The 19,718-nt window shown below is 36.2% G+C and overlaps 1 protein-coding gene across 11 annotated transcripts in view; it reads left to right on the top strand.

The window, feature by feature from the left end:
- LOC101745347 (putative mediator of RNA polymerase II transcription subunit 26) overlaps positions 1–19,718 on the top strand; it is a 29,480-nt gene that overhangs the window by 9,013 nt on the left and 749 nt on the right. For 7 of the 11 annotated variants that reach the window (XM_021351812.3, XM_021351810.3, XM_021351813.3 and 4 more), the window contains 22 exons: positions 387–530; positions 1,056–1,151; positions 1,736–1,930; positions 2,013–2,617; positions 2,690–2,787; positions 2,860–3,008; positions 3,089–3,211; positions 3,586–3,688; positions 4,005–4,122; positions 5,765–5,869; positions 5,950–6,016; positions 6,486–6,611; positions 7,004–7,094; positions 14,732–14,838; positions 15,434–15,635; positions 16,098–16,332; positions 16,424–16,893; positions 17,159–17,277; positions 17,995–18,107; positions 18,912–19,008; positions 19,291–19,413; positions 19,493–19,664. In XM_021351812.3, the coding sequence (XP_021207487.1) occupies positions 387–530; positions 1,056–1,151; positions 1,736–1,930; positions 2,013–2,617; positions 2,690–2,787; positions 2,860–3,008; positions 3,089–3,211; positions 3,586–3,688; positions 4,005–4,122; positions 5,765–5,869; positions 5,950–6,016; positions 6,486–6,611; positions 7,004–7,094; positions 14,732–14,838; positions 15,434–15,635; positions 16,098–16,332; positions 16,424–16,893; positions 17,159–17,277; positions 17,995–18,107; positions 18,912–19,008; positions 19,291–19,413; positions 19,493–19,664 (3,658 nt within the window). The remainder of the gene's footprint in view (positions 1–386; positions 531–1,055; positions 1,152–1,735; positions 1,931–2,012; positions 2,618–2,689; positions 2,788–2,859; positions 3,009–3,088; positions 3,212–3,585; positions 3,689–4,004; positions 4,123–5,764; positions 5,870–5,949; positions 6,017–6,485; positions 6,612–7,003; positions 7,095–14,731; positions 14,839–15,433; positions 15,636–16,097; positions 16,333–16,423; positions 16,894–17,158; positions 17,278–17,994; positions 18,108–18,911; positions 19,009–19,290; positions 19,414–19,492; positions 19,665–19,718) is intronic. The other 4 variants (XM_021351814.3, XM_062674949.1, XM_062674950.1 and 1 more) reach the window with 1 other exon arrangement.

Here is a 19,718-nt window from a genome sequence, read left to right as displayed (position 1 = left end):
AACGCTTATCGACAACAATAATGCGCATCACTATGCTCGTCCATAAGGCTCGTGAGTGGAAGAGAGCGAAATACTCGCTTCACTGCTCCGATTTTTTATGACCCAAACTGCACGGACAAAATAATTCTACTATAGTGTGCTATATTTGATTGTATTTCAAATTATATTGGAATAGACTGAAAGTATCTTCTATATTTCGTTCCATAACGTTTCGTTCAATATAATCGTTTTTATAATTAATTGATACATACATTGATTGTTAGATAGAATTTTTATTTACAATTTCACCTGCTGTAAGCCTTTTTGAACAGTGAATGAATTAATTAGAATAACATTTAAGAGTCATATAGTTTCATAATATTTATTTTTGACAAATATTCATACAGAACTCTGGTAACCGTCAACCTGGAACGAGGCTACTGAACCAGGCGCTAAATCCGGGTGGCGTGACGTTAGTGCGGGCGCCGGTTCGTCCGCGCCGCCCCGCTCCGCTGCACGCCACCGCCAGGCTACTCAGCCCTCATCCGCAGGTTAATAATATTCACACTTAATTTTCAAATAGGTGCCATTTCTGATTATATTTCAGCATAATTAGTAGTAGTACTAGCTTCTCGCTCTTTAGTGATCACTATGTTTCATGATGTTCACTTTTTCGATATTAACGATATATACGATAGATAGTTAAGCATTGAATAATAGGATATCAAACACCTATGACATGTGGCTAACTGAATAATCTGTAATAATGCCGATTGACTTCACAATAGCCGGTTAATATGTCTACATCAATGCTATTGAACATTGTTGGGTATTTTTGCGAAGGCAACACAATGCAACCGCAGTTTTTTTGAAATACTTTGCGGTTCGCAATTACACCGCCCGAGAGGAACACGGCAAGCAGTATACCTGTTTGCATCGTGATGTCTCTTCCACGCCTGTATGAATAACTTGGACTACTAATGATCACGTAATGCTTGGAAATACATAGTACCTTTTCACACTAACTTCACTTATACAGGAGATACCAATAACCTTTGCATGTTTGTACTTTGCAGAGCGGCACTGGTCGCGGTGCGACGCGCATCATCACCCCGCACGCGCTGCACCGCGCGCCGCGGCCGCCTCGTCCTCGCACGCCCGTACACCAGCAGGTAATAATAATAACAATATTGTCACTCACTTCAAGTATTCAGGAAGGCATTAAAGGAGCACTATCTATTGATTTAGTATTACTCATATGTATTTCATTATATATGTACGTGTATGTATATGCTTATGTTATTTATGTGTGTAATTGTGTATGTATATAGTCTGATATATTATGTATTCGTGTTTTTATTTATTATTGTTACTATTATTGTTATTGTGTATTGGTATCAATAAGTAAATTGATTAGATTGTTCTCTTCTACCCACCTATACAAAGCTCACCCTCTTTAAGAACGGTTAGCTGGTAGATAACTCAATTGTTGAGTTAAGCTCGCCATTTTATAACTTTTCGCAATTATTATATTGTATTAACTGTATGTACAATAAAGAATAAAGAGAATATTCTCCATACTCTTGTTCTTCTATACTACCCGTATTCACATTAGACATGGATACCAGGTCTGATTGCGAATTGTGGATTTTTGTCATAGTGTAGACAGTTGGAAATTACAATTTTATATGTCATCTTCCGATGCGTCTTGCAGCTTAACAAACTATAGTAGTGGTTTTATTGTGTTGTTCCTTAGCATCCGCATCCTCAACAACAACAACAACAACAGCAGCAGCAGCAGCAGCAGCAACAACAACAACAACAACAACAACAACAACAACAACCACAGCCACAGCAACAACAACATCCACAAATTCAACTAGCCCAACATGCTATGGTACAGCAAATTCATCCACCCCAGATGAACACTATGAAGTTGGCCCAACATCAGGTATTGTAATATAAATATGTCTAATAAAAATAATATTCAGTTTAAAAAAATCATAAAACTCGCACATGTATTATATTGACAGATATTGAATCAGAACCAAACGCATACGCAACCGACGCGCATAATTACACCTCAAGGCACAATCGTCAGTCAAAGTTTAACATCGCAAATGCCTCAACTTGTTCAAACGCAAACAAACCAAAATAACGGACCTCTACCTCAACAGAACGCGTTATTGTCTCAAAGATCTTCTCCTCACCCCCAACAAGTGCAACAACCAGTCAAGAAAGTGATCGTCCAACCGAACAACGCAAATGACATGGATGACTTGGAGGAAAGCATAACTGCTGCTATAGTTCAGAAACATCCGGTCACTGACGGTGTTAATATCCCGCAACAGTTCAACACTCCACCTCCCAATATGAGACAAAATCATGTTCCTGGGCCTGCTCCACAGCAACACCAACAGAACCTTGGTTATACGCAACATTACCAGCAGCAACCAATTACTTACGACCAATCGCATGTACCTCAACATCCTCAACCACTGACTCAACGAATGATGGATCCCATGGAAGATATGGATGATGAACGACAAGTTGCCCTGTATAATGGACAACGCATGGTCCTGACTGAGTATAAACGATTACAACAGACCCCACAAAACATAATCTCGCAACAATCTAGGTATGTTTAAAAATACTAACCTCAAAATATAAATGAAATGGTACATATTTTTATACTTTATAAAAATTACAGGGAAACTGGTCGACAAACCTTAGTTAGAAGTAAAGAACAACCAAGGCCTGTACAACGAGTACCTCCAATGCAGACCCAACCACAACTTTCCCAACATGGTGAATATTTTTTTACATTAATTTAACTCATTTGACTATATATTACAAAAATACTGCACTTTTCATTTATAGAAAACAACGAAACACCAAGTGGGCCTTCAGAACAAACATCAGAACCGCAATCAGCCAAAATGTTAATCTTTCTTCAGAATGGGGAGCAAAGACTTGTGACTTTTACATTACCAAAAGAAAGTTGTACACTTCAAGAAGTTCTTGAACAGGTGTGTAATAAACTGGCTTCTGAGTATTGTGTCAATTGAGATTTAAGTCTTTGAAAATGATATAAATGTATTTTTATTAGGTCAATGTTCCTTTTTCGGAAGATACACAAATTCAATGTATGCAAAACACAAGCAGTGAAATTGACTACTTTGTATCAGTAGGGGCTACAACTAGAATAGAGGAAATGCTGGAGAATCATCCGGTAAGTTTCACTTGAACTTTCATTAGGTTATTCTTAATGGCAAACACGGTTGCAAGCCTAAAGCCCTAATGTAGAGTCACTACAGTGATTCAATCACAAATAAAGCAGTTCAAATGTTAAAATGAATCCAAGTGCAGAGGCTAATGAACAGTTCTATCCTAGTGAGGCAGGCAACGGCTTGGCTCTGCCCCTGGCATTGCTGACGTCCATGAGCGACGGTAACCACTCACCATTAGGTGAACCGTAAAACCGTCTGCCTACATGGGCAATAAAAAAAGAGTAAGCCGCCCCATATATTCGTATCGAATATTGTGACTATGCCGTGATTCAAAGCCTAGTGTAAGGTGTATAAACGTAAAAATGTTTGTTTTCAGATGCTATTAGGAGACATAAGCAGTACGAGTTCACCAAATGTCATGTCACAAACGCAAAGCAGTGAAATGTCTACTCCTGAAAAATCGAACAGTAATGATCATGGTAAATATACAAAATGAATACTACTTAATATAAAACTATGTTTACATTTATCTGCCGAAGGTAGTATTGGTCTCAGTCTCAGTCAGTCAGCTCATCAGTAAATTGAAATTGTAAAACTAGCTTATTAACATAAATTATTAATTAAGTTATTTTTAAGATAAATTGAAGGTATACAAAATATATTTTATGAATTGGTACATTACATTTTGATCACTACAGTATTTTAATAATAAAAAGTAGTGATCTAAATATAAGCTTGTATTAAATTAAACCTTTAAAAATTGGTTAGAATTAATACTAAAACTTCGTGTTCCAGTGAACAATAGTCCAGAATCTCCAGGTCAGCGATCGCCCCCACCTCGACACGTAGACGGGATGCTTGCTCTCTGCAAGTCTTGTGGCTACACAGGGTTTAATTTCAGTAAATGTGAAAGGTACATCTATAATAATTCATTTATTTGACTATTCATTTAATTCATTTTGTTGCAGCCTTATAGCAAATTTAAACAAAAACGCTAATGGGTGTAACTTCAGAACATCCTAGGGTAGGGTAATATGTTACATAAAATCGCATGCAATTTTACTACTTTTACAATGTTTTTTGTTTTCTTATAATTGTTACACATTGATAAATAGACTTCGATATTGTCAAGGCATAGCACTGTCGTATACCATGTCGATATCCTCCACAATCACTTTAAGATGGTACAGGCGATTATTTTCAGCCGAGACCCAGATATATCTTAGGCTTATGGTAGACAGCGGCTTGGCTCTGCCCCTGGCATTGCTGACGTCCATGAGCGACGGTGACCACTTACCATCAGGTGGGCCGTATGCTCGTCTGCCTACAAAGGCAATAAAAAAAAAATCTGTTTCGAACGATACTTCGTACATAGAATTCCTCGACTACTTGGTGATATTGTTTTCCTATGTAAGACTAGGGTGATTGCAAATCTGTGCCGGTTTATACTGTAGTCGCTTTCGTAGTCATATAAAAGGAGACAGTACTTTGTTAGCAGACTGGATCAAAAGGACCGGAGTTTACCTGTTCCTGTAAAGGTCCTCATAGTTTATTTCGGAGCATGATCCAGTGCCGAAGACCGAACCGTTCCAAATCTACACATTAAGTCTAGCTTGCGCGTTCACTGCGAATAAGGACCCGTTTGTTATTGTGCAAAAAGTATCCCTGGGACTTTCGGAGATTTATTGGTCGTTCATTCAAATGATGTTAAACATCGAATACATACAAAAGGTGACGTCAAGTTGACTTCTAAATATGAAGTGTCCACACCAAAACGAAATTGTACTTCACATTTGGACAAAAATGTATGCTTTGACAAAGGATTCGTTCGGTCTCGCGTAGATAACTGCTCTTATCGCTCCTATCGCTCAGCTAGAAGAACTAGCATTACTTGCTATTATCAACAAATATATCGATTTTATGGATCGTTTGGAACGTCTGGCTCTACGGAGGGATGTCTATATTTTGTACCATATGTCTCTCTGAACAAGCGGTAATAATTCTTAGTTTGAGTTGGTCCTGTCATCTGTGTTTGCCTTCGCGCCGTTCACTATTAGAGTGGAATTCATTCCTACTACTTGGAACTGCTACTTGGATACGCACATCCAGTGTGTTTCCGGAAATAATTTTGCCTCGTACCGCCCGGCTTTGGAATGAATTACATTTCACGATGTTTTTCCGATTTCTATTACATGATCGCGACACCTGACGTTACTCGAAGCCATGAGCCATATTCTCAACTTAAGAGATGTTAGAACGTACACTTGTCTTTAAAGGCAATAAACAAATCAAGTGCAAAGTTTAGTACATTGTATAATTACAGTATATTAAGTACGGTATATGATGACTTATCTGTTGTACTAACCCTACAATAATAAGACCGCATGGTACTAACCCACCAAATGTAATTGTTGTTAATGCAATATATTTTTAATTAATATTAAAATACAATTTCAAAGTACATATCCGCAACTGTTTTGTAATTGACGTTTTTCTATGGATCGTAACTATTGTAATTAATGTTAGCAATGATAATAATATTGACATTGTTTCAGGTGTAAACGAGTGTTTACTGAAGAGCCTAAAAGCGTACCGATATCCAGTAAAAAAGTAGAACAAAAGAAAAAGGAACCAGAAAAGTCATTACTTGAAAAACAAAAGTAAGCTAATATCTAAAAAAGTACAGTAAAAACTCTACAATATTATTTTTAATAAAATGAATAAAAACCCTCTGTTGCAGCTCATGTGTGGAAGGATTAAAATTGAATTTATTAAAGTCCACTACGTTGAAAACTTATAATAAAACGGTACGCAATTTTTTGTTTTTTCATATTATATATTCTTGTTATATCATGATATTATTATGAATTCTAATTTTGCATCATGTAACATAGATAAAAAACTGATACAATGCTATTTATTGTTCTAAGCCCTGTAAATATATTTCTAAATACCACAAATTAATCTAAGTCTAGTATTTTCAGCTTTCAAGAGTCGTAGGCAGAATTAAAACCACTTTTACGTTTTAATTCTTGGTCGTCTGTGACCATCAAAACTAAAAATATTCGAAACATCGGAAATAATAGAATGACGATAACAAACGCAAGATTAAACCGTAAAAGTAGTTTTAATAGATTAACATCTCCTATTTTAAAAAGCTTGACTTTTAGCTTAAAAGCCAAGCTGCTGAAATCCCGTAGTAAAAGTAAAATGATTATTGTTAGATTGCATATTTTGTAAATGACGTAATTAATTGTTACGTAACTTATCTAACAGCCTGCGCATGAGAAAAAAGCGACGAGAGTAAGAAAGCCTAGAGGGAAGCAACCTGATCCAGAGCCTGTGATACTGACGTTAAGTTCTGACGAGGAAGATTCAAACAGTTCCATGATGAGCAATCAGGTATAAGCTTTAAAAAAATTATTTACTGCAATCTATGAGGATAAACAGTTAAAAAAATTTAATCAGAAAGACATTTGAAACTTGTATACATACACTTTGGAGTAAATTATAGAAACATGTATTTCCTTGACTCCTCTAAACTAAACTGATAGTGAAATTGATTTCAATGAGATTTTATTACAGATATTGAGATTGTTCTTACAGATTTTTGCTGAAAGTTAATATTAAATAAATACACTTTTTTTAGTTTCAATAATTAAAATTTATTTTCAAACTAAATAAGCATTAATTTGCAAATTTGTAACATTATTTTTTTATTTTCACATTCCTGAGACATAACAGTAAGTTATAATCCAAGTCACCGTATTTTAAAGTAGTTTTTTTTTTCATAGCATGAACAGTCCTTTACCATGAAAGAGCCATCACTAAGCGAAATCGAAGGAAGAACTCCAGACAGTGGTATTGGGATGGACCAAATGGATGGTAAGTACACTATTATAACAGTTTTAACTGAAGTTTTTTTTTTTTATTTCATTCCATATCAGGCATAATTATCATTTGGGAAATTTGGGATTTTTTTAAATAGATCAAGCAGGAACATACTTTTATTAAAATAGTTTAGTTTCCATTTCATAAATTGAACCATACAATGTGTTTCAATCAATATAGAAATAGCGTCAAGTGGCGCCATCCACAAGGTTAAACGTTACGTAGTTATTAATCCCCCTGCATTAATGGCGCCTTTACAAATATGAAGGGTGGAGGCAAGGAACATACTCTCTGTAGAGGAAAAAGTGTTCATCGACAAGCAACTATTTAGTGTGACGCCATCATGGCAAGGCGGCGTAATTTCAAAGCTAACGCTAAAAGCTATAAATTTTTTTTTTCAACTTGCCGCACTTAACCTGTTCACAACCGCTACATACATATATACCACTTGCTACGCTAGTGCTATTTCAGTGATTTTTTCAGTTGTATGTAATTTGCTGCTTAAAGCTGGATACCATATATTTTCAACCATAAAACACAATTCTCTTTACCCCCTATACAAAAACCTATAAATATTCAATGCCTTGTCATCTCATCGTAAATCCTATTATTACCTGTTACCTATTACCTATTATCTGTATCGCCTATAGGCTTGCATATTTAATCGGAATCTGTTGTAAATTATTCATGTAAAAAATATGTTTCGGTCTTTCGTTTAAAATTATTTTAATGCCTATGCTTATTGAAACAATGAAGAATTTAGTTATACATACTTTGAAATTTTGTTTGAGAATTTATCAGATTCTTTAGATTCGTGATTTACTGTCTTGTAACATTTACTGACATTTCTGGTATTAAAACAATTATTCAGTATATTTAGACAAAAACTTTTGGGAGAGAATTAAGGCCTAGTTCCGACTTCACCACACCTACCACTAAACTAATTCAGTTTGGCCGATTCTTGAGTAAATCAAGGATGCAAAGGATTGTATTTTAATATTTTAAGCCAGCCTTTCCCAAAGTAAGCGATAACGCCCCCTTATGGGCGCTGCAGGCCTAAAGGGGGTGGTAAGAGACCCAGAAAAAAATGGGGGCGTTATGTAGAGGCTTGGGAAGCAATTTGTAATTTCATCTAGGAGGGCTCTTAGACACCGACTGAGCTCTCGCTATAGTGGATTTTAAGTAAGTGAAAAAATGGGGGCGCTAAAAAATAATTCATTCCCATAGTGGGCAGTAGACAAAATAAGTTTGGGAACCCCTGTAATTTAAGCAGTTTTATAAATTCAAGAGCGATGACTTATTATGACTTTCGAAGTGGTTTAACACAAAAACAGTGTGTTGACCGGATGATTTCTGCATTTGGTGATGAAGCCCCATCCAAAACCACAATTTATCGCTGGTTTGCTGAGTTTCAACGTGGACGTGTCAAGCTCAGTGATGATCCCCGTCAAGGTCGTCCAAAAACTGCAGTCACCCAATAAAAGGTTGATGCTGTGCGTAAGCTGATTGAGGAAGATCGTCATGTGACATATCGCGAAATTCAGGCAACTTTAGACATTGGCATGAGTCAAATACAAATAATCTTGCATGAACAATTAGGTGTAAAAAAGTTGTTTTCCCGATGGATACTGCATTCGCTGTGTGAAGAGCAAAAAGCGGCTCGCGTTACTTGGTGCGTCAGAACTCTCGAAAGATTCCACGCAGGATCCTCAAATGCTGTATACAACATTGTATCAGGTGACGAATCCTGGATATACGCGTACGAACCCGAAACAAAAAACCAGTCACGAGTTTGGGTGTTCGAAAATGAGTTAAAGCCAACAAAAATTGTTCGTTCACGGAGTGTTGCAAAAAAAATGGTGGCCACGTTTGTCACCAAAACCGGCCATGTTATGACTATTCCTCTTGAGGGACAAAGAACGGTTAATGCAGAATGGTATGTTAGCATTTGTTTGCCACAGGTCGTTTCTGAACTCCATAAAGAGAACTGCAACCGCCCCATCATCCTCCATCACGACAATGCGAGTTCTCACACCGCGCACAGAACAAAAGAGTTTTTAGAGCAAGAAAACATACAATTATTAGACCATCCGCCGTACAGCCCCGACCTAAGCCCTAATGATTTCTATACTTTCCCTAAAATAAAGAATACATTGCGTGGACAGAGATTTTCATCACCTGAAGAAGCTGTGGACGCCTACAAAACGGCCATGTTGGAGACCCCAACTTCCGAATGAAATGGTTGCTTCAATGATTGGTTCCATCGTATGGAAAAATTTGTCAAATTTCGCGGAGAATACTTCGAAAAGCAATAAATACATTTTTAAATAGTAATGTTGTGTGACTTCGTTAATTCCCGAAATTTTCAGTGCCGCCTAGGTATTTTATCGACACCTGCAACAACCTAAGGAAAGAAAAAATACTGCTTCAGATCAGATGGAAAGTGCAAGGTACAGCAGTGGAAGAAAATGGAACATACATACATATCTCGATTTCCCAGTCCAGTGGGTATGTCGGTTGGCTAAATCCGTTTTACTCAGAGTGAGTGAGTAGGTGAGTTCACCTGAGAACTCAGGACTCAACCTGAGAAAATTTGCTTACATTGGCTTTAGCAAGAGCAGTGCTTCGCAGAATTACCACTGGATCGGAATTGCAACCCGCTGAGAAGATCCGACGAAAAACTCAGTAGGTTGTCTTATGGGCTTGTCTATATGTTAGTTCATTCGACGAGGACTGTGACCGGTGCTTACTACTACTACTGAGCTGGCGCTATGACCCCGAAGTGGGTCTTGGCCTCCGACAATAAACTTTGCCATTCATCCCGGCGCTGCGCAACACCTTGCCAGTCCGACACTTGGAGCTCCCGTAAATTTATTTCCACAGCGTCACACCGGCGGTACTTGGGCCTCCCTACGGGGCGGCGTCCCTCCGGTACACCCGTGTACACCCGTTTCACAGCCCGATCCTGTTCCATACGTACTACATGTCCGAGCCATCCGAGCGTCCGTGCCTTCATCTCCCCCAGAATATTTGGCTCACCAAAAAGCCTCTCCACATCCTTATTTTTCCGGACGTGCCAAAAATCTTCTTCTTTCCGAACTGGTCCTAGTATTTTTCTCAATACCTTTCGCTCCGTCACGAGAAGTTTTGCCTCTTCTTTCTGTGTAAGCGTCCATGCTTCGCATCCATCCAATAGGATCGGTCTGACTACAGTCTTGTATATCCGAATCTTGGTGCGCCTGCTTAGTAGCTTCGAAGAGAACCGGGTATAGGGCTGCACTGCATCGTAGGGTACTTTGTATACGAATTTCGATTTCATCTTTCCTGTCATTGGTGTCTGTTACAGTGCAGCCAAGGTACCGGAATTTAGCCACTCCTTTGAACCTCGTATTTCCCACAACTAGGTCTTCTCGCTTCCGTCTTATGTTTTTATATCGACGCATGTGAAGATATTCTGTCTTCTCGTGGCTCACGCGAAGGCCAATCCGAGAGGCTTCTTGTTGGAGGCAGTTGAGTGCGTCTATAACGTGCTGCTTTCTTTCTCCAAGTAGAGCGAGGTCATCGGAATATCTTATCACCCTATGCTGTGCATTGAGCCACACTCCATTGGTGACAGAGCGTCCCCCTGCCTGAGTCCATTTACAAAGTCAAACTCATCAGTGAGAAAAGCGCCAACTCGTACCGTCATTCTACTTTCCCTAGTAGCAACCTCCACCATTCTCACAAGTTTCTGTGGGATTTTAAAGCGCGTGAGGATTCTATATAGAGTCGGTCTATCTATGCTGTCGTAGGCCTTAGCAAAATCAACAAAGAGCGAATGAATACTTTGTGCATACTCCCATCTTTTCTCCATTAACTGTTTCAGAGTAAAGATTTGGTCGACTGTACTACGATTACGTCTGAAGCCGCACTGATAATCCCCAATGATTTTGTCTGAATACGGCTCTAACCTGCTTAGTAAAACGTAAGACAGTATTTTGTACGCTGTAGGTAGTAAAGCAATTCCTCTGTAGTTACTGCATTTCTTCCGGCTGCCTTTTTTGTGTATGGGGCAGATGACCCCCGAATACCACTGGTTGAGGGGCATAAAAGCACCGAGAGTGGATCGGGTTGATCCGACAGGACATGTTTCAGGCGACGGCAGCAACCCGTCGCCTGGGTCGAATAAGTAATTAGCGCCGGACACAATCAGTGAGTTAGTGTGTCGCGCCGCTTTGTCGAAGTAGCGTTCTGGCGCTAGATCGTCGTGAAGGTCGACATTCCTCATGTACCATGGTGTTCCAACGGCTATTCTGCAGAAACGGGATTGGATGACATGGAGATAGTTTAAGTGTACGCGGGCCGCGCGAGCAAACACTAAACTTGCAAAGGTCATGACAGAACGTATGCAAATTTTGTAGTGTCACTTCGTTGCGAAGTAAATTGCTTACTTCGCTTGCAGATAATGGGGAAGAGTCGGCCGAGTAGGCTCTGTTGCGTACTGACTTACGGGGACCGAATTTCATCCCTTAGTGAAAAATCGTGTGACGCCTAAATATTTGTCGTCGTCGTCGATTTGAAGTCGTCGTGGCCTAAAGGATAAGACGTCCGGTGCATTCGTATGTAGCGATGCACCGATGTTTGAATGTCGCAGGCGGGTACCAATTTTTCTTATGAAATATGTACTCAATAAAAGTTAACGATTGACTTCCACGGTGAAGTAATAACATCGTGTAATGAAAACCAAAAGCGCAAAATTATAATTTGCGTAATCACTGGTGGTAGGACCTCTTGGGAGTCCGCACGGGTAGGTATCACCGCCCCGCCTATTTCCGCCGTGAAGCAGTGATGCGTTTCGGTTCGAGGGGCGGGGTGGCCGTTGTAGCTATACTGAGACCTTGGAACTTGTATCTCGAGGTGGGTGGCGCATTTACGTTGTAGATGTCTATGGGCTCCAGTAACCACTTAGCACCAGGTGGGCTGTGAGCTCGTCCATCCATCTAAGCAATAAAAAAAATAAAAAAATTTGGGCTCCGAAGCCGTCGTGGCCTAAAGGATAAGACGCCGGTGCATTCCTGTTGAGCGATACACCGGTGTTCGAATCTCAGGCGGATACCAATTTTTCTAATGAAATACGTACCGTAAAATGGGGCGATTAGGGACAAATTCCAACTTTATGAGCAATTTTAAGGTAGTTGTTGATGTATATAATGCTATATCAGGATCAAAATGATTGAGTCTTGGGGGCATCTTTGTTGTCTAATTTAAAATTATGCAATTAGCATTCCAGTTTAAGCAAAAAATGCAAAAATAGGTGTAATCCCTATTTACCCGAAAATTGCGGTTAATTGGGACGAAATGAGAAATTTGCTAGGGTTGGCACTACTTTTATTTTTATATATAGTTTTAAATTATTATTATTTTTAGTTGCACCATCAAAGTGATCATCAATAAAAAAAATTGAAAAACTGACTAAAGTACATGGCAGACATCACCTCAATTATAGGTGCAATCGACAGTGCTGATATTTCTATCTGGGTTAAGAGATTAGGTGTGTCGGTTATTCCATGGATTAATCAGATGAATACCCCCACTCTGAACAAATATTAAATATTTATTATTCAAATATTAAATATATTACTTAGACATTTTTGTCCACCTTGAGATTTCATTGATCTTGTTACATGTCTCTGCAAAATCGACTTACTTATATTAAATTGCTTATCTATTTCAACTAAAGACTTATTCCCAATTTCGCTTCGAATAAACCAGATTTTTACCAACAAATTTAAAAAATATTGTTATAACTACATAGACAACCCTACAAACCTGTACCTATTTATACTTAGGTCGTTTCCATTTCACGTATTCTCATCCCAATTGACCCCTTTTTCGTTGTTATTTGTACCTAAGACGTCCCCAATATCCCCAAACAGATTTTTACATGTATTTTTATTTAATCAAATACATTAAAACCAATAACAACTGAGACTTACCTTTAATCTAAATGCTGGTTCAAACACTAAATAACGTTTATAAATCATAGTCGTCTTCTATTATTATCAAATAAATAAAAGAGAGCAAAGTTTCTAGCACTAAAATAATTACCACCACAGGAAGTTAATTTGAAACGCGATTTTTTATAAGTTAGCAGCTATTATCATGCATATTCAGAGTTGTTTTGTGAACTTTCAACATTCTACTATTAAACTACAAAAAATGGAAGATTTTGCAACGAATATAAAACTTATATTGAGCGTCGAAAGATTTTCCCGGTTTTTTCCCGATTCGCCTCTCAATCCCTAATCGCCCCATTTTACCGGTACTTAACAAATGTTCACGATTGACTTCCACGGTGAAGGAATAACATCGTGTAATAAAAATCAAACCCGCAAAATTATAATTTGCGTAATTACTGGTGGTAGGACCTCTTATGAGTCCGCGCGGGTAGCGCGGCACCACCTTCCACTGAAAAAATCTCAGTAAATGACCACCATTTTACTGAGATTATATTTTATATTTCATCCCATATCATCTCATCTCATTTCATTTAGTTTCATCCCAGCTGATTAATGTCTCAAATTAATCATCTTCATTTCATTTCACTGCATATTATCATTTTTCGTAAAAATGAGATATGACTTAAAGGTCTTAGTTACCAGGTCATAAAATCACTTAAAAAAAAATTGCAAGCAACCTTATTTTTCCTATGAAAATAATTTATTCGATTTCCGAAGAAATCGATTTTGATCTAGATTGACATCGATTTACAAAATATCAAATTGTAAAAGTGCGATTCATCGATCGGGCATCTCTATTCCGAAATAGTCTTGTCTGTGGTTTTTTGAGCTCTAAGTGTGGTGATCGCATTTGTGAAATAAAACGCTTTGTTAAAAAAATGCGTAAACGTAAAATAGAAATATCAAGCTGTAAGAAGGGTATATTTTTTTACTGATCCTAAAATGTTCACTGACCCTTATCAAAGTGAAACGTAATAATTCCGTTAAACCGGGTGCGCAGTTGTGGTATAGTAAACTTTGAAGGAGTAAAGTTATTTAAAATGGATCAATTTCAAAGTGAGCTTACATATGTGTATATATTTAATTAATCATGGAATTTATCTTTACTAACAGTTATTAAGAGTTACTTTTCAACTTTGAATTCACAAAAATATTTACTTCAAATGTTCACGCCACACTACTCCGAAGGAGTCGTGTTTTTTGTAGTTCGTTACAAATTATACTTGTTTACTGATTACTAAGTTATTCTGAAATATTGCCCGCTTCTAATACAAAAAAGGGGAGCGAATCTGAGAAATATTATTTAAAAAAAATCAATATTTGCTTACCTACAGTAAAGGTTATCTGTCAAACGCGCAATAAATATTTTGTGTATGAAACGACAATATCGAGCTGAAACTTAATATTGATGAGTACCATATACTTGTCTGAATAAGTTATTGTAAAAACGCTAACCCACGTTTAAATCTTTTAGGTTTTAATTTCAAATAATAATATAAAATATATTATAATTTAAATTCCAAACGATAGATTCTTTTTAACAAGACCCACATTTTCAAAAAAAATTGTATTTAATACAAATTTATTGATATGTAAAATTGTAATATCAAAATAAATAAATTTGTTTAATAGATGGTAGCAGAGAAGAAATCAGTCCAAGCAGTTTTCAAGGCATCGTTACCTCTCTTAATTGTAGGACTATAAGAATTGGTTCCTACAGATACACACCAAAAGAGAAGGTTTGTAATTTGTTATATATATGAAGCAAATACATAATTTAGTCAAAAAATTTATTGGTAAACAAAAGATATTAAGAACTATCTAAAATTTAGTGGTATTAAATTGCTTATGATAGTAACCAGCTTATTACATATCTGACCCAGGCGATGGGGCAACACAAAGTCATAGTCGCCTAAAATATGTCTTGTCGGATTCCTCACTCAGTTCAATTCAAGCACTGGGTACCGTTCTCGTCTAACAGACAAGCCCATAGACAACCCACTGAGTTTCTCACTCACTCTTCTCAGTGGGTCATGATTCCGATTTGATGATAGATTCTGCAAGGTACTGCTCTTGCTAGGGCCAGTGTATGTAACTATCAAAAAAAAAAAAAAAAAAAAGTATTAAACCTTTAGACTCGAGAAGTGACTTTTGCTCACAAAATAACTGGTAATCACCACCTGTCAATGGCAAACAGTTCAAAACATACTAAACATAACATTAACATAAAACATAATTAATAAATTAATTGTTCCACTATTTAATAATGTGTTATAAAATATTATGGCTCCATTGATTTTTATATCTCCTGATTGCCATTGTGTATTTATATAGGTATACATATCATCAAAAGGGATCAAAATAGTTGCACCTTCATTGAAAAATGAATCTAAAGAAGTTGCCCTTCAGATACAGCTGAAGGAAGTGGTAAAAATATTAGTACATTTTGGGAAAGGATTACCTGTGATCTTCTTGTATACTATGAGCAAATGCAGTGCATACATAAGAAGAGCTCTTGATATGGTTGAAAATGAAGGTAAATAATAATAATAAAAATATTTTATGTTATTTACTATAGTATGGATAGAATACGGAATGAATATGTTAGAGGAAGTCTGAAAGTGGCACCTGTGACAGAGAAGCTGAGAAGTGGGCGTTTGGTATGGTATGGACATCTAATGAGACGAAATGAAAATGTAGTTGGTAAGAGAATGTTAACTATGAATGGGGAAGAATATAGAGGAAGAGGTAGATTTAAGAAGAAATGGATGGATTGCGTGAAAGATGATATGGGCAAGAGGGGAGTGAGCGAAGAAATGGTATATGATCGAAGAGTAGGGAAAGAGAAAACATGTTGCGCCGACCCCACTGGGAGAAGGGCAGGATAATGATGATGATGAATGATGATTAATTGCTATAATCATCAAGGAATGGAAAAAATTATTGTTGATATTAACTTTATTTTGTCAATCTTTCTAATTAATTTATTTTTATGCAGGGCCTTATTATGATCCTATGTCTAAAACAGACCCATACAGGAGAATAACATTACTGCCAGAAATTATAACTGAAGAAGCAAAAGTAGCTCTGAACACACTGTTTGGAAAAGTTACTGATGAACTGAATTCTAGAGAAGCTAATGATATACTTGTAAGGACTTGCCCCAAAGAAAGCAATAATGTTACTAAAATGGCTACTAGATCTTTAAGTGCTTCCTCAGTTGGAGTTAGATGGTAAATAAATAAAATTTAAATTAATGATTTTTAGAATTAATTACTCCAAAAGACACTTGAAACTAATTGTAAAATCATGTCTTTTTTTTAGTTCCAACACGCCTGATATCAAACAGATTTTGATATATCCCCCTGGTAAAGGGGGCATACCAATAAACACAGAGGACTACATGTGCCTAGCTCAGGATCAGTTTTTAAATGACGTTATCATAGATTTCTATTTAAAATATTTAGTTCATGATGTACTAACTCACAATCAGAGAGAAAAGACTCACATATTTAGTACTTTTTTTTATAAACGGCTAACAACTAAACCCAGTAAATTCAACAAGAGCTCAAATCCCCATGAATGGGATAGCAATTTGACTCCAGCTCAGAAAAGACATGCTAGAGTGAGAACGTGGACAAAGAATGTGAACATATTTGAAAAAGATTATGTTGTAGTTCCTATTAATGAAAACTGTCATTGGTTTGTAGCTATTATTTGCTTTCCTAGTTTAGATGGCTGCAGAAGTATGTTAGATAATCGCACTGTTACACCACAGGAAATAAGAAAAAAAGGTAAATATTACACTTATTTAATTTGTTTTCATTTGATACTCTGACCTATCTAAAGATACAGTATACAGTGTTTTTGAAAAATTCATAGACAAAAAGATGATGATAATTCATTACCAATTTTATTTATTTAATGTTTTTTAATTTTATTTACACATTGTAAGATTTTGGTATGGTATGGTTGATTTTAGTATGGATTATGGTGGATTATATATATGGCAAGATTTTCTAATCCTACTACAATTTATATTGATAATTGCAATTACAGAAAGAAGGTCGTCCTTGCAAATAGGTAATACAACCATTACACCATTGACAAAACAGGAACAGTTAACATTAAGTAATGACTCGGACAATCTCAGTGAAAGAGATGAAGCTGAAGCAGAAGTATGTTTTTTACTTATTTTAAAATTGCTTAAAAGGCCAGATTTACTTCTTGAGCTGTTGGCTGAGGATTTGAAACTGATTAATTTCCTGTTAAGTTCCTATTATTAAAAAAAGGACAACCTACTATATTTCTTGCTATTATTTAAAAAAATATACACTACTTTTAAATTATAAAAGATCTAACAGGCCTTTGTTGATTAATTTATAAAATCATTAGTACCTAAAAGCTCAGATACAACCATCAAGCCCACTACTGTTGGAAAGAGTCCACCACACATTCGGGTTTTAAATGTGTGGCCACCATTCTACAATGAAATGATTGCCGACCTTGTGTTTTAAGAGGTGTAGAAATCACGTTTGGTTGTCTAAGGGAACTCTGGTAAACATTTAACACCAGGTGGTCAGTGACCTTGTTTACAAATATTATATGCAACTAAAACACAAAATGTAGTCACTGAAAAAAAAGAAAATTTTATGTTTGGCTACCAAGGTCTCTTGTGTGGTTGTTATTGAAGTGATTTCTTTTTTTAAAGATAAATTAGTTCAGTATCCGCAACAAATAGTACATAACCTACAAAAGAATAAAAATATTACAACATTAAATATTTTAGTGTGAATATTCTACAATTTTAATAGTGTTGCATCATTTAATGAATTTAAAAAAAATGTAGTTATTACATTCGAAGGAGGGCTTAAAGATTTGTTATTGGTTTTCAGGAAAGTGACTTAGATATGCAATGTGATTCTGATGATGATGAACATGATAAAAGTCCGCTGGAGAACAAAATTGAACCTCAACAGTGTTGTAGTAAAAATGAACCAATCAAACAGTGAGTATTGCTCATTCCATTATTTTAAACACTTGTTAAACAATATTCTTAATTGCCCTACCCTATTTCTTTCTCAGTACTTAAATATTCTTTACAATCTTTTAACAGAAATTAAGCAAGAAACTGTAAACAGTTTATAATTTTTATAAACTGTAGAGTACTGTACTGTGAAGTCGTCGTGGCTTAAAGGATAAGACGTCCGGTGCATTCGTATATATGCGATGCAACGGTGTTCGAGTCCCGCAGGCGGGTACCAATTTTTCTAATGAAATACGTACTTATCAATTGTTCACGATTAACTTCCACGGTGAAGGAATAACATCGTGTAATAAAAATCAAACCCGCAAAATTATAATTTGCGTAATTACTGGTGGTAGGACCTCTTGTGAGTCCGCGCGGGTAGGTACCACCGCCCTGCCTATTTCTGTCGTGAAGCAGTAATGCGTTTCGGCTTGAAGGGTGGGGCAGCCGTTGTAACTATACTGAGACCTTGAACTTATATCTCAAGGTGTGTGGCGCATTTACGTTGTAGATGTCTATGGGTTCCAGTAACCACTTAACACCAGGTGGGCTGTGAGCTCGTCCACACATCTAGGCAATAAAAAATAATAAAATAATATTTTTTATAAAAATTAAACTATTTTAATACCTTATTTTTTAATAATTCTCCTACTCCAGGCTAACATTCTGGAAATTCAGAACTTTAAATAAATAAATAAAAACTTCACTGGTACCTTATTTTCTATATTATTAATTAATATTATGTTGTGGAAATTTACTTTTTGTAATATTAATTATTTTTAGACCCTGCATATTGATATTTGATTCTTTGGCTGGAGCCTCAAGATCACGTGTTGTAGCCACTTTGAGAGACTATCTTACTTGTGAATACCATGTTAAAGTAAGTATTTTAGTCAGTCATAAAATTGTGTTTTCAATAAATAAAAAAATGTTTACAAATTTGTCCTATGTATTCTTAAATTTTACATCTGATTGTAATGATACTCTTAGTGCAGTTAGGGTTGGCACCCCAAGCAAGGTTTCTATGATAATACCATTCACATTAATGGTGTGCAAGTCATTTCAAGATATCAATGTTTTCTATTTGGCAATATTCGTAGCTTGGTGTGACTAGCCTTTTTTAGAAATTATAATTATTTTTACTAATTGTAATCATTTATAGGTATCTCCTCTCAAAATATTCAATAAGGACAATATCAAAGGGAGTTGCCTTAAAATACCTCAGCAAAACAATTTTACAGATTGTGGCCTATATCTACTACAGTATGTTGAGCAGTTTTTCAAGGTATACATAATTAAGTTATATTCACAAATTTAAGCTCTGTATTTACTTAGGACAAAATATTAATATTAATTATTTTTAGGATCCTATAACAGACTACACACTACCTATAAAACAGTTAACTAATTGGTTTGATGAAATAGTGGTCACTAGGAAGAGGGAAGAGATATCCAATTTACTTAAAAGTTTAATGAATAAGTACAATCCAGATTCTCATTTAACTCTGCCTGATATTACATTCCCAACTTTAAATGGTAAGTATAATTAATTATTAAAGATAGAGTTTGTATGTATCTGACAATATTATT

This window comes from Bombyx mori, chromosome 22, assembly GCF_030269925.1.
Source record: "Bombyx mori chromosome 22, ASM3026992v2".
NCBI lineage: Eukaryota > Metazoa > Arthropoda > Insecta > Lepidoptera > Bombycidae > Bombyx > Bombyx mori.
The sequence above is the reverse complement of the archived record's forward strand: the minus strand, read 5'-3'. Positions and strand labels throughout refer to the sequence as shown.